We start from the raw sequence: 15302 nt of genomic DNA on the forward strand, positions 1-15302 counted from the left end.
TCTCTAGATATCCTCTAAATATTAAACTCTTGAACACATTAGCTCAAATTACTTTATCAATTGTTAGGGAGTTTGTGACTGTAAGACTCTAAAGAAAAAGATACAAGATAAAGAAGAGAAATACAGGGCAGTGCCCTGCCATTCTGTGTCTGCCTCCAGGGGTGGGCCAATGGGTCTATCCTACTTGTCCTATTTGAGAGATTAGCCTTTGAGGGAGGTATAAGACAGAGCTCGGGGGGGGGGGGGGGGGGGGGGGGGATGTCAACCTGAAAAAGCTAGACAGAGAGGAAGACAAGAAACAATCCATGAGGAATCACCTGGGCAAATCCAGTGGGTTGACGATGGTTCCTCACATGGCCCCTAGAAGCTCACTCAGAGTGGGAAGAGCAGTGTTAAGGGTAAGAGTTGGAGGAGACTGTGATCCCAGCAACCCCAGGGCACTTGAGGCACTCAAAGCAGGTGCAGGCAGGCAAGGCAGAGTGCAGTGAGAAAGCAAAGGGCTAGGAAGAGAGACTGGAGCACACAGTTCTCTGGTGCTCTACAGCGACAGGTCATCTTCACGGCGATGCCCAGGGCTGAAAGGACTTTTTACAAGATCTTACTTAATTTTAACTCGACATTTTGATAGTTCAATAAAAATTTTTTATTACGAGGCCTTTTTTTCCTTGCACTACCTAGTAATATGCCAAAGAACATACTTGAAACACCATTATAATCGAAAGTGAATGGGGTTGCATCCCATACTGGTCCCTGGCACTTACCAGCTGTGTGACTCTGGACAATATAACTTTTCTAAACTTCAGTTTCCTTATTTGTAAAATATGGATATAGCACTTATCTTATTGTCTTTTTCTTTTAATGTTTATTTACTTATATTGAGAGAGAGAGAGAATAGGAAAGTGGCAGAGAGAGGAAGACAGAATCCCAACCAGGCTCCACACAGCCAGCATAGAGCCTGACCCAGGACTCAATCTCACAAAGCACATGATCATGATCTGAGCCAAGAGTTGGATCTTAACCAAGTGAGCCACTCATGTGTCCCACTATCTTATTGTTTTTATGAAAATTTGAAAATATATATCAAAAATCTTAAATCTCTTCACACACATTAACTAATTTAGTCCTCTGTGTGTCTCTAACCTAAGGAAATAACTCAAAACATGGGAAAAGCTTAATATAAAAGGTTATAGCATTATTGGTAACTGCAACAATAATTTTTAAATGTCTTACTTGTTCAACAAGGAAAAACTTAAGCTGTATGATCCATATAATTTCAGCCAATAAAAATTATATTTATGAAGAGTTTTAGTAACCTAAGAAAACGACCAACCTGTAATGTTAATTTTAAGAGGCCTTAAATCTTTAAGTATGAGCCCAAACAAGTTAAAAAAAAATACTCAGAAAAAAATACTGTAGGAAAACACACTAAAATTTTATGACCGTTTAATTCCCAGTGATAGGGTTTGTAAAAGTAAATTAATAATTATAAGGCAGAAATTCTTTGGCTTGACCCCAATTAAAATTAGTATAAATCATAGTACATTACCTTTCATGAGCTCCTGTCAATTTCTTCTGGGAAGAAGACAGACATGTTAATACATGCCAGCTGGAAACACTCTCAGAAAGAAGCAGAGAATGTGTGTATTGTCAGCTCTCAGCTGCAAGCCAGCAGCAGCTCTCACAAACCAAGGGAAGAGCAGGGGATGGGGGCAGAAGCAGCCGTGTCACATGTCACACTAAGGAGCTATGCTGCTATCGCATACCTGTTTTAGCATCTAAATGTTGGTGGGTTTTATTGATTTTCTTTTTTTTTTAATGTTTATTTCTTTTTGAGAGCGAGAGAAAGACTGAGGGAGGGGCAGAAAGAGAGGGGGAACAGAGGATCCAAAGTGGGCTCCGTGCTTGACAGCAGCTGACAGCACAGAGCCCAATGCAGGGTTCAGACTTACAAACCTTGAGATCATGACCTGAGCCAGTCGATGCTTAACCAACTGAGCCACCCAGGTGCCACTATTTGTTTCCTTTCCCCTTATAATTTCCTTCATGACATATTTTCCATTGTTTTAAATCTCTTTTAATTCCTTCAATATAAATCCTTTGAGATAAAACTCCCATCAGTGACATGTCTGCTATATAATCATAGAAACAAGTAGCACTGAGCACATGACATCAATTTTATGCCTGGGTTGCTTGTGCCAATTCAAAAGAAATAGATTCAAATGCTATTCCACTTATTAAAATACTTTCCAGCATTTTAAAAATCATTCCATCCTACTGTCTTATTTTATTACTCCTCACTCTCCCTTCTCCCTAATACTTACACTCTTGCCCTAAATGTGATGAATAAAATATACATATTTTTAAATTATTTCAATTTGCAATTTGACTACTTTTGATTTTTGTTCAGATAACCCAAAACAGTATCAGACTTCAGCAGTGTCCACATTTGATTTCTGCAAGCTCCTCAAAGAGGCAGCATTATTGCTCATTTTACCTGTGGATTATTTAAGGCTAGGACTTCTAATGATAGAGACAGAAAGCATTAGTCAACTAAACACAAAGGTGTTTTTTTTCATGAGCTTCACTTTGATATGCATAATTTGTTGAATGTTGAGTTCTAAAATGAACCTCTAAAGCTGTTAAGATAAATATCCAAAGAAGTACTGAAAAGGTAGGAAGCAAAGCAACAGAGATAATGTGAAATTCAATTGAGGAAAAGATAAGGTGCATTCACAAGCTGATAATGTACAGTTACAGCACAAAGAGATAAAAAAGCACAATAAAATTGTACTCCCATTCAACCAGCTGGCATCCAAGTCTGTCTATGCTTCAGAGGCCTGCTTTCTGCACAGAGCTGCCTTGTTATATGATCCCCTTGCTATTTTTCTGTAATTGCACCTTTTTGTATCAATAGAGGGCTCTCCTGTCTATGCTCTGATGATCTGGATAATTAAACAGAGACTCCTGATCTAAGTATTTGAATTGCTTTCAGTAAATAAAATGTAAAACCTGGTTACTGACTGGATAGCTCTAACTCTACAAATCAGATCTTTAAATACCATCAGGGAATATTTACAAGTCCACTGCATCACCATATCACCACAGAGACTATTCTCAAGTTGTCTTCGTTTTTGACAAGAAAAAATCTACAAGTATATTATCATATCATTCAATTAATTGATGAGAAAAATATGCTAAGAATTCAATAAAGAAACATTATCAAAAGGCAGATGGTGGAATAATGACAGAAAAGTTGTTTAAGATAGAGAACAAATCCTCAAAACAAGAAACTGTTGGGACTTCTAAATACCCAGGACCATTTTCTTGCTCTGGTATAGTTTTGTGAGAGGCCTGTTTTAGAGAGCACTGACCCCACAGAGACACCAGACAAATCCATCACTGATAAAAACTAATCTGGCTAACTATGAAACCCAAAACTCTTCTCACTAGGATGGGAATGTTGAAACCACTCAGTCAAATGTCAGCATCCAGTCAAAAGCACATACACAATATCTTTTTTTTTAAGCTTTTTTTTTTTTGAGAGAAAGAGAGAGAGAGAGAGAGAGAGAGAGAGAGAGAGAGAGGGCATGCATGAGCAAGGGAAAGGCAGAGGGGGTAGACAGAGAGAATCCCAAGCAGACTCCGCACTGTTAGCGCAGAGCTGGATACAGGGCTCCATCCCTGAACCGTGAGATCTTGACAGGAGACGAAATCAAGAGTCAGACGCTTAACCGACTGAGCCACCCAGCTGACCTCCAATATCCTTTTATCTCATTTAAATAATCATATTTTTGCTGATCCATATTACATTCATCAGTTCTATTGGGTAGTTTTCTTTTTCCTCAAAAATCATTATTAAAAGAAAAACAGCTTAAAGCTATTCAAATAGCTTTAAATAATAATATTTAAAGGATAAACCAAAATTTGAAAACTTACCCCTTTCACCATTTTCTGAAATTATCTTTAACTGTAGTATATATTGCTTCTGTATAATAGACCAAAACACTGCTATAGGTACTAATATATGGTATAATATAAGGTACTTCCTCAAAATAAGGCCTTGTTACCAAAGAAAAGGCTGGCATCAGCTTTTATCCAGCTTGTGTCCTTATCACAGGGACTAAAACACCTCATTCGCCTATTTAGTAAAGTGTGGATTACACTGATTTAAATTCATACTAGGTGGCCTCTCAGTTCATTCAAGGTCATGGATCAGATGTTGCTTTTGCGGAAAGAACTCACCACCCTCTGTAAAATAACATAACGCCTAAGTTTCTTCTTCTTCGTTTTCCTTTGCTGCTCTTACTGCTTGCTATCTGACTTTGTCATATAAAATTGTCCATCCCCTTACTCCATCACTCCATATCCTCTTATCTTTGGCCTCCTAGCATTTATTACCACCTAGTTTTTCCTGTATTGCTCACCACTGTATTCCTTACCACCTTAAACAATAGCACATAGTAGCTACTCCATCCCTAGCATGTGCCAACACATAGATGCTCAATAAACAGGTTTTTTTTTTTAAGGACTGACTGAATTGATTAATGATTTCTCAGCTAGTATTTAAATTCATGAGGTCACAGGCCTTGTCAGTTTTTATTACTAATCTAACCCCAATAAGAATGTATGACACTTGGAAAGCAGAGCATAAAATCTCTGAATGAATGAATGAATGAATGAATGAAACAACAGGAAAGTAGAAAACTAAGATCGGATCTTTTTCCTACAGCACATTTGGGTTAAGGGAAGAAGAGAGCGGAAAGCAGAGAGAAGGAGACAGGTAGAGGAGTGACAAGGGATGCTAAAGATAGAACTTTCTTATATTCCAAGTTGTTTAAAGAGTTGAGAAAGAAAATGTGTAAGATCCAAGAACTCAACTTTTTCTATAATATGTTCAATAAGTAACCAACCAATGACTAGAAGAATCAGTTTGTCAAAGCCTGAATACCAGGCAAGACACTCATGCTTTCATTTGGGATTTAAACAGAATTGATATGTCATATATAATACCAAGAATCAAATTATTAAGTTCCAAGTAATGTCTGCTTTCCATCAACATTTATTTGTTTTCAACATCTCCAACAGGTAAGCCTTTTCTAAGACCTTTAAAACTTATTTCCCCATTCAGTTAGATAAAATGGAGGTTCTTGAGCTTTTCACCAATTTATAGCAATCTGTCCTATTTAATATGCTTCCATTTCACAATTTTATTCCATGAAAGAGTTTCCAGAAAATTATATTACTCATTTTAAGATTGCTTCACTGCCATTAATACCGTGGTAACAGTTAAAGAGCATGGTCACATGCTCTATGGCATAATTTATGGTCTTGACCAACATTTATCTCTGTGTTAAGAGTGACACCAACATTCCTCCTTGAAAATATGCTCTTACTCCCACATCCTCACAGAGAAGCCACCATTTAGACATGCATCCTTGTTTGGCTGTCAAATGAGTATGTAATTTTCCACCATGTTTGGCAGAGTTCAAAGGCACGTTACTCTTTACCTAACACATGACGCAAAATATCAACATTCCAGGTCTATTGGAAATATTACTTCCAAGTCATTGCTGCTCAATTAATTATCAATAGCTCAGATATGAAAAACTGTGTTTATGGAGGATTTTCTGAAAGAGAAGTAATCCATCCATTTCTAAAATATCTTAAAGTCTATCCTGGAATTAAATTAGATGATCAGAAAGCTATATTATTATGTTGGCACCGTAGGAAAAAATACTCTCCTTTAATGTCTCTGTGGCATTATGCTATCATGATATACTGAGAGCCCAGTGAAACCCACTGCTAAATTCACTGCTGGGATATTGTGGAGGACACTGATCATCACGTTGCACAGTATCTTTTTCATGAAGTTGAAGGGGTCAGCAGTTCCCAGTATCAGCTTGAGTAACTGTTCTCTGGAAGAAATGGTCTTCATAGGTAAACACCAAATAATAAAATAACTATGCTTCCTTCCTTGTGTTGACCTTAGAAATCATAGCTTTAATACTTATATTAGAAAATAATTTTTAATTATTTAATTTCCATTTTTAAGAAGACAGGAAAAGAACAAGTTAAACCTGGAATAAGTAGAATAAAGGATGGGGGGAGCATAAATCAATGAACTTCTCAAATAATAGAGAAAATCACCTTAAGTTGGGATTTTTTTTAAAGAGTAAAAAAAACTGAGAAGCTCCTAGCAAGAATGAACAAGAATAAAAGAATGTAGGGGCACAAGGGTGGCTCAGTTGGTTGAGCATCAGACTTCAGTTCAGGTCATGATCTCACGGGTCATGGATTCGAGCCCTGCATCAGGCTCTGTACTGACAGCTCAGAACCTGGAGTCTGCTTCAGATTCTGTATATCCATCTCTCTCTGCCTCTCCCCTGCATCCTCCTCTCAAAAATAACTAAACATTAAAAAAAAGTGGACACAAATTAGTGAGATATGAAGGAGAACATCACTACACATTTCAAGGACATTGAAAGGATAACAAAAGAATAGTATAAACAACTCTATGCTAATAAACTTGATAACTTAGATAAAATGGATAAATTCCTTGAAACAACTCATCAAAACTGATACAAGATGAAATAGAAAATCTGACTAGCTGTATCTATTAAACAGATTGAATTTATTATCAAAAAGCTTCCCAAAGAGGCATCTGGGTGGCTCAGTCAGTTGAGCATCTGACTCTTGATTTTGGCTCATATCATGATGAGCTCCGCTCCGCTCTAAATGTGGAGCCTGCTTGGGATTCTTTCTCTCTTCCCCCTCTGTCCCTCTTACCATTTGCACTCTCTCTCTCTAAAATAAAAAATTTTTAAAAACTTTCCTACATAGAGAACTCCTGGTCAGATGATATCTATAAAACATTTTAAAAGAAATAAAATCAATATTATACAATCTCTTTTTAAAATAGAGGAAAGAAAAAGGAGTACTTCCTGATTCAAGGAAGTTCATTCTCACCCCTCTTTTCAACTTTGTCCTGGAAACTTTAGCCAATGCAACAAGGGTAGAAAAATAAATGATAAAAGATTTAAAGATCAGGAAAAAATAAGTAAAACTTCCAGTATTCACAGACAACAAGACTGTCTACATAGAAAATCTTGAGGAAACTATAAAACAACTGCTAGATTGAATAACTTACCCAGTATTACATCACTAATAAAATCAAAACTAGAATGGCACCTGGATAGCTCAGTTGGTTAAGCATCCAACTCTTGATTTTGCCTCCAGTCATATCTCATGGCTTGTGAGTGTGAACCCTGCATCAGGTTCTTCATGGAAACTGCTTGGGATTCTCTCTCACCCTCTCTCTCTCTGCCCCATCCTGTGCACTCACTATCCCTCTCTCTAAATAAATATATAAACTTAAAAAAAAAAAAGCTAGAATAGTTCCCAAACTCTTAACCCCTACATACTGCTCTCTACTTAGAGGACCATGAGCTCTACTTACATTAGTCCACAAATCTCAATGTAGGCATATACTTGGTCTTTGTAGTCTCGTTCAATGATTTGGAAACAGAAGTTCAGAAAGATTAATAACTTAACCAAGATCACATGGCTAAGATGAGAGTGACAGAATTTGAATCCAGATCTGGCTGACCCTAAAATAAGCTGATTTGAATATATCACATGTTCCAAATTGGAAGAAGGAAACAATGAGAGGATCCAGATTAAGATGATAAGGCCATGATATAATGTAGTAGAATATAAAGGCCAAGAGAAGAATTGGTGACTGGTTAGTAATAAAAAGGGTCCTAGGAAAGGTCAAAGTTTTGAGAATTAGAGTAGTGTCAATAAAATAGGAGTAAGGAGGAGAAACCAATGGAGTGGAAGACTAAGAAAGATGAAGTCCATTTTAGACAAATTGAGTATCAACTTATTTGGTTAGGCAGTTTTGACAGCATATAATAGAAAACGTATGTGTCTTTCAGCAATGAAGCAAAATCTTTCCTAGAAGCCTCTGGCTGAATTCTGCTATGTCCCATTGGCCAGATCTGTGCCACATAGTCACCTAACCTCTAGGGTGGCTAGGAAGGTTAAGTATTTTGTTTTTCCAACCCCTATAGCAGAGGTAGGCAAAGACAAACAATGTCTGCCCCAAAATATGAATGGGGTATTAATGTGGGAATATCCAGTGGAGAGACAAAAATGTATCTGGTCTAGAAGATAAACCAAGGATACAGGGTTTAAGGAATCTACATAGTTAAAGCACAGGATATGGAAGGGTACTCCAGGAAAGAGTATGTATGAAGAGAAAAGAGGGTAGTAACAGCACTTTGTTTCTCTTTTTGTACAGCGGAAGGAAGCAGCTGAGTAAACACAGTAACCAGGTGCCTCCTCTCCAACCAGATTGTTTGCTTTCGTTTGTTTGGCTGGGTCTTTCTCTGTCATCCTCCCCACCCAGTCACTTCCATCCTCTTTCTCTTTCCTCAGTCTCTCAGGACTCCCAAAGCAGTCTCTCCACTCCCTTTCTCTTTCCCTCATCTGTGAATTCGAGATACTGGAGGGAAAACTCACTCTTCACCGCCACTGTTCAAGATGCATGAAGAGGGATTTAAATCTAACTAACGAAAAACTAGTTGCCTTAGGTTGGAATGGTGGTCTGGGGGGTTGGGGGCAGAGGGGAAACAGCTACTATGTCAGGGCTATTAAATCTTAAGAATTCATAGAAAATTAATAAGAAATTGAACTAAAAGGAATCTGCCATCTTGCCCTCATTGGAATAGCCGGAGTCTGTTTGGGGAAATACAAACTAAGACAAGCTGCCTCTGCTGAACATCACTCCTCCTCTGGACTCTTTTGGGTTCCCAGGCTATGTTCAGTAGACCAGGCCATAGGGCCATGGGTGTGATGGCCTAGGCACCCTTCTCCAGGCCCACTGCTCCATGGGCACACCATCCATTTAGGTGCTTCCAATCTGAGTCAAGTTCTGGCTGACCCTTTCCTTAATGAAAATTCTGAATTTAACCCTGATTACATAATGGGTTGTGTTGTCCTCTAATTGCTCCACATATATATGCCATGTGCTCCAATGTATTTGAGGCTACAATGAGATGTCCCCCAAGAAGTTGCAGATAAGACAGTTACCAAGCATTAAACTTTAAAAACAATATATCACTAACATCATGAAAAGCAATCATGTTGCAAGTATGTAACACTTCTATGAAGTATTGTTGCCAGAAAATCACATCTAAATCCAATCAAGCTCTAGATCCAAGGAAGACAAGAGAGAGGGATGCCTGGGTGGCTCAGTCGGTTGAGTGTTGGACTTAAGACTCAGGTCATGATCTCGTGGTTCGGGAGTTGGAACCCTGTGTAAGGCTCTGTGCTGACAGCTTGGAGCCTGGAGCCGGCTTCACATTGTGTCTCCCTTGCTCTCTGCTCCTCCCCCACTGATGTCATGTCTCTTTCTCTCTTTCAAAAATAAACATTAAAAAAAAAAAAAGGAGGAGAGAGAACCCAGAGATTAAAGAAGATTTAGGCACCTGGATGGCTCAGTTGGTTTAGCGTCCATCTCTTGATTTCAGCTTCAGGTAATGAGCCCAGACTTAGGGGATTGAGCCCCACATGGGGCTCCATGCTGAGGCATGGAAGCCTGCTTAGGATTCTCTCTCTCCCTTCTGCCTCTCTCCCTGGCTCACTCTCTCTCTTTAAAATAATAATAATAATAAAGACTTGAGATATTATCAACTATACAGAACCTACATGGATCCTAATACAAACAAATTGCAAGAAAGAAAAAGTTACGTGATAAATGGGGAAATGTGAACGCTGGATATTTGATTATCTTAGAAACTAATGTTGAATTTTTTAATGTGTGATAATGGTATTAGTCTCTTCATAAAGAGTTCATGCTTTTTAAATATATACTAAAATATTTACAGATAAAATAATGCTGTGTTCTGGTACTTGAACCAAAATAATTCTAGAGGCAGTAGGGGATGAATGGAGGTATAACTAAATCAAGGCCAGCTGTGAGTTGATAATTATCAGAGGGGGAAGGGGCTATATAAAAGAAACATATGGGTCTCTCTTATTTTTGTATATTTCGAAATTTTCCATAATAACCTTTTCCAATAATAGATTAGAATGGAGCTACGCAATGTCAGTTTTTTTTTTTAAGTAGTCACATCTGCCCAAAAAAACACAGAAGTTTTGGCAAAGACAGATGCTCACGGTGCCCACCCAAGACTTTGCCAAGGCAAAGAAGGCTGGTGCAAAGACTTGCTTGCAAGGTTGCAGAGGCCACTCTATCCTTAAGGAGGAGGATGCATTTAGCCATCACACCTTCATCCCATAAGTACCTTCTAAAGTCATGGTGCTGCAGTGAAACTGAAGATAAAACGAGGAATGAAATACAGAAACTGACATCAAGGGATGCCAAAGTGAAGTAAATAGGAAATTGTGACAAAGTCTGGCTTATGAGATTACAGTGTTGGACAAAGTGTGCTATGGGAGCACATGTAATGGTCATCTAACTGGAAGAGGTGACAGCCAAGCTGTCCTGAAGGATTCCCAGAACTATCTTCTGATTATAATTCAATTCCTGGGCTCTGTCACTCTAGGAAGATAATGAGCTAGCGAGAAGTTGTAAGTGTCCTGATCTCCTGGCAGCTTTGCTTCTCACTGTGAATATACAACACAGGCTTCTGGGAACAAGTGGATCTCCCACACAGCTTGCCTACAGAAGGAGTACATAACCAAAGGGTGTGAGTGCCCACCTCTCTGATCTTATTTTCAAGTTAATGAACTGTCTCTCTGATTTTAGTCTCTTAGAGTTTTGTACCTCTGTATATGTCCCTGGAAAAAAATGTACTAATTCTTGATGTACTGAAAAATTAAGAATCTGAGATTGCAAAACCAGCTGAACCCTGAGAAGTCACCAGGGTAATGTCAGCCCCTTAAGATGTGCCTGGGTCTGGGTCAGCACCAGCCTTCCCCAGCGATAGCTTTCTTCTGTGTGCTTCTTTGATCTTCAGTATTCCTTAAGGGTGGGACATGTCTGATGCTTCTTTGATTCTGAGTTATTCTCTTTCACCATGCAGGCCTCAAAGCATTTTGGTTTTTAACAGATTTGTTCCTTGATTTCTTTCACTTTGATTCAATCACATCAAAATAGTTAACTCAATATCTATTTGGGGATTAAGTCAGGTGCAATAGACACTGTCTATGATGCAGTTTTTAAAATGAAACATCAATTATTTTACTATGTTAACTTCATTTCCTACTTTGGCCTGTGATCACCAGCGGTCCTCAAAGAAGCCCATCAACTGAGGATGTCCCTCCAAGCTACCCTTCTAACTGAAGAATGAGAAAACAAAATATTGTGAACTCTTTCCCAGGAGACTATTTCTCTCATCTCCAGTGTTTCTTGGTCAATCAGCCAGATTCTTTCACCTGTAATAGGACATGGCAAACTTTTTCTTCAAAGATCCACACAGTGCGGGGTGCCTGGGTGGCTCAGTCGGTTAAGCCTCCGACTTCGGCTCAGGTCATGATCTTACATTCGTGGGTTTGAGCCCCGCATCAGGCTCTGTGCTGACAGCTCAGAGCCTGGAGCCTGCTTCTGATTCTGTGTCTCCCACACTCTCTGCCCCTTTCCGCTTGTGCTGTCTCTGTCTGTCTCAAAAATAAATAAAACATTAAAAAAAAAAAAAAGATCCACACAGTGAATACTTTAAACTCTGTGGCCATACAGTCTCCTACAGCAGCTACTCAACTCTGCCACTATCGTGTGAAAGCAGCCGTGGACAACAGGTAACCAAATGAGTGTGGCTGTGTTCCAATAAAACTTTGCCTATGGATACTGAAATATGAATTTGATATAAATTTAATGGGTCACAAAACATTCATCTTTTTTTGGTTTATTTCCAACCATTCAGAAATGTAAACACCGTTCTTAGCTCAGGAGACACACTGGCAGCTGGCTGACCTGCTCTCTGCTCCACAGTGATGAACACCGGCAGTGATTCACTATACATCTGGAGTATGGTATCTTTGAAATACTGCCTTACCAACCATGAGAATTATGACCTATAAATGGGCCTTAAATTCATAGGTGGCAAACTTAAATGCTTATGGGAAAAATATTTTCAGTAAAACTAAACAATGGTCAGCACAAAACAGGAGGCGGGTTACCTACAGCAACTGTCTAGGCGAGCTTAAGAACATTTTTAAGGCTTTATTTTCCTTGTTTTGTTTGTTTCAACTTGTATTATGTACATCTGTACTCATGCACTTTCTCCTTTAACTCCTTTTTTTATTTCCAACGACTGAGTCCCTCTTTTTCTAGTTGTCCACAACAGGTGCCACTTGATTGACGCATATACCCAAACTACATGTTGAAGCTATGGAAAACGTCCCCCAGCGTCATATCCCCACAGAGTACACAGAGGTTCCTTGTACCATCCCCTCTCTCTTGTGTGTGTGTTTTAGGCTTTAAAATGTCTGTGATTGCAAGTTTTAGAAAAATGCAGCACACATTCCTATGCTCTAGATTTGGTCACAAGAGGAATTTGCGGTTGGGAAGAAATTAGCATATTTACCACACCTGTGTGTCTTTGTTCACACTGCTCCCTCTGCTTGGCATGGCCTCCACAAATTCTCTTCCTCATAAAATTCCCTTCAACCTCCAAGGTCCAGGCAAAAACCTGCGGGAAGCATCCCTGCCAAGTAGAGCTAATGACTGTCCCCTTTGCATTCCCAAAGCATCTCATACATCTCCATTAAAGCACTCACCATTGCATTGTGGTTGGTTGTTTATGTACCTATCCCATTCTGGCCACCCATCCCCCAGGTCAACGGCAACTCCTCTTTTTCCCCAACCCCCCACTGCCCTCTCACAAAGCCCCAATGCCTAATACAGTACCTGGAATAAGGGATCAAGATCGCATTTCTCGGAAATACTGAGGGCAGTTTCCCAACTTCCATTAGCACCCTTAAACTTCCTCCTCCTCCACAAAATTAACAGACAATCTAAGTAAAAATGCAACTTCAGAACAAGTACCTCGAGGCCTTCTTAGAATGAGATTGCCACTCCTAACTGTTCTTTAAAGGAATTTGAACATCAACCCCACAGAAAAATGCAAGATTATCTTAACACCACAAAATAAAATATTTACATGGCACTTCCCAATTTTCAAAGTACTACTTTCACCCTTTGTTGTTGTTATTTGATCCACGAATCCTTGGTAAGACAGTTCCATCCTCATTTTTCAGACATTCAAGGAAATAAATGTGACATCTTCAAGATCAGAGGTGGTGACAGTTCTGGGCCTAAAACCCTTAACTTATTTATTGATCTATCCACTCTCCTGTAATCCATGAATGCTAGGCTCAGTATTTTTGGAGGTTTATTTTTCCCCCACCTTTGGTAGGTTGTTTTCCCTATTATGAATGGCGGCATTAGATTGTGGCTCTATGTTCTAAAAATATATTCCAAACAAAATCATTTGGGCAGATCCACATTATGAAAAGATGGAGTCAAATATACCCCACTCTGTTAGTATGGCTCTATTCCACCATATGTACTTATTGACTAAAGGATTTCCAGTGAATTGCCGACTATTCAGAAAATGGCATGCCATGCATTTCTGAAAATAGAAATATGTAATCTATTATCTAAAAAAATTCACTCATGAGGAAGCACTACTATTTATAGGTCAAGTACAAGAGCTTGATTTTCTCTTCTTTTATAATTCATCTTTCCTAAACTATTAAATTTAGATTACTTATCACATTAGCAGGCTCTTCACTTAAATATGCTCTTAGTTCCTCCACATAATTCTGTATGATTTAACCATCACTTCAATTCTCTTACTATTTATTGCAAGCAATTCTTCTAATATTAGTACATATCATTTTCTAGTAAATAGGGCACTGCCTGCCAAAAAATCTTGCTACTGTGTGGTAATTGAAAGTAAAGATTATTTCTCAGATATATTAATTTTTCAAATGAGCCACATTTGGCTTTTTCTCAAATTACTTAATTCTTTTCAACAAAGGCCTGTAATAGTAAAGTATTCAGAGCATGTCACATTTAAGATTTTCAAGTTTGACCTGGTTAGGGATCTGCTAATTGTAAAAATTTCAATATGGCAGAGCCCAAAATATTTCACACAAATGCAAATAGAGATGTCATGCAGATAGCTGCAAGACATGAATCATTGCCCTGCCGCATCAAACCCGAAAATTCAGAAGCAGTTCACTCTGCAAGATCTCTCTGCTCAGTTCTTAAAAGTTCAAAAGCATCACCTTTTAATCAGGGTAATAAAGTATAATTGCTAACATACTGCGTACTGTTTACTGCTAAACCCACAATCTGGACAAACAGAGAATTACGCTGTCAGAGCCTGGAAACAATTGCAGTCCGCAATTGTTACAGGGGGGCACCCTCCTTCGATAGAGCTGCCGTCAGGAGTTAAGGATGTTTTGTGGTTTTAATTTTTCAGAGTCAGGGTCTTTCCCAGAGACGCAGACACTCGCGGGGCGGGGGTAGGGGGGCGGGGAAGCGGCCTCCCGCGTGACCTTCCTAACACAGACCTTGAGCAAGCGACTGCGGGGGCAGGAGTGGAGCATTTCAGCGAGGCACTTGCTTGACAGCTCCGCTGGGTCCCTCACACTTTGCTTTCAGGAACAAAAAAGGAATGTTACTCCGTACCTGCCCTTCCCGTCACCCCTCTTTAAAACTTAAATTACATGTACCCCTACGGTCTGAACAGGAAGGAGGTCCGAAGCTACCCTTCAGTCCCGAGAGGCCGAGCGAAAATCGCCCCCGCCCCCGCCCCAAGAGCGCAGCCTGCAGCTGCGGGCCGCCGGGTGGGCGCGCGCGGGGGGCCAGAAGGTGAGGGAGGGCGGGCTGGCGCTGCCCCCGCACCCCCCATGCGCTGCCTTTTCTCCACCACGTGCAAGAATCTCGTGCGGGTGGCGCGCGCCCACGGAAGGCTGGGGTCTGGGGGAGTCCCCCGGCCCTGGCCGGGACGCGGCCCCTCTCAGCTCCCCCCTCGCCCGACACCCCGCGCTGCGCCCAGGTGAGGGGCACGGGCGGCGCCGCAGAGCCCCAGCCCGGCCTGGGGGGGGGCGGGGGGGACTGCCCGAGCTACCTTTTATCCAGGCAGGCGATCCACTCGGCTGAGGAGGAAGAATGGGCGGCGTGCGCAGCGACCATGTTGGGCAGCGGCGCGCGGTGTCCCCGGCTGCGGCGACCTCCCGCGCTCGCTCTGCCTCCTCCTTCGCCTCGCCCGCGGCGCCGACCCGCTCCTCTCGGCCCGTCTCGCGACCAGCGCGGCGGCGGCGGG

The 15302-nt window shown here is 40.5% G+C and overlaps 1 protein-coding gene across 2 annotated transcripts in view; it reads right to left on the minus strand.

Moving 5' to 3' along the window:
* The window catches only part of RAPGEF4 (Rap guanine nucleotide exchange factor 4), a 282413-nt gene extending 267138 nt beyond the window's left edge, over positions 1–15275 (minus strand). For both annotated transcript variants that reach the window (XM_029934374.1, XM_029934373.1), the window contains exon 1: positions 15108–15275. In XM_029934374.1, coding sequence (XP_029790234.1) covers positions 15108–15172 — 65 coding nt within the window. In that variant the 5' untranslated portion in view covers positions 15173–15275. The remainder of the gene's footprint in view (positions 1–15107) is intronic.
* Between the last annotated feature and the right edge of the window lie 27 nt (positions 15276–15302).

The sequence above is a fragment of the Suricata suricatta genome, chromosome 3 (genome assembly GCF_006229205.1).
Source record: "Suricata suricatta isolate VVHF042 chromosome 3, meerkat_22Aug2017_6uvM2_HiC, whole genome shotgun sequence".
Classification (NCBI taxonomy): domain Eukaryota; kingdom Metazoa; phylum Chordata; class Mammalia; order Carnivora; family Herpestidae; genus Suricata; species Suricata suricatta.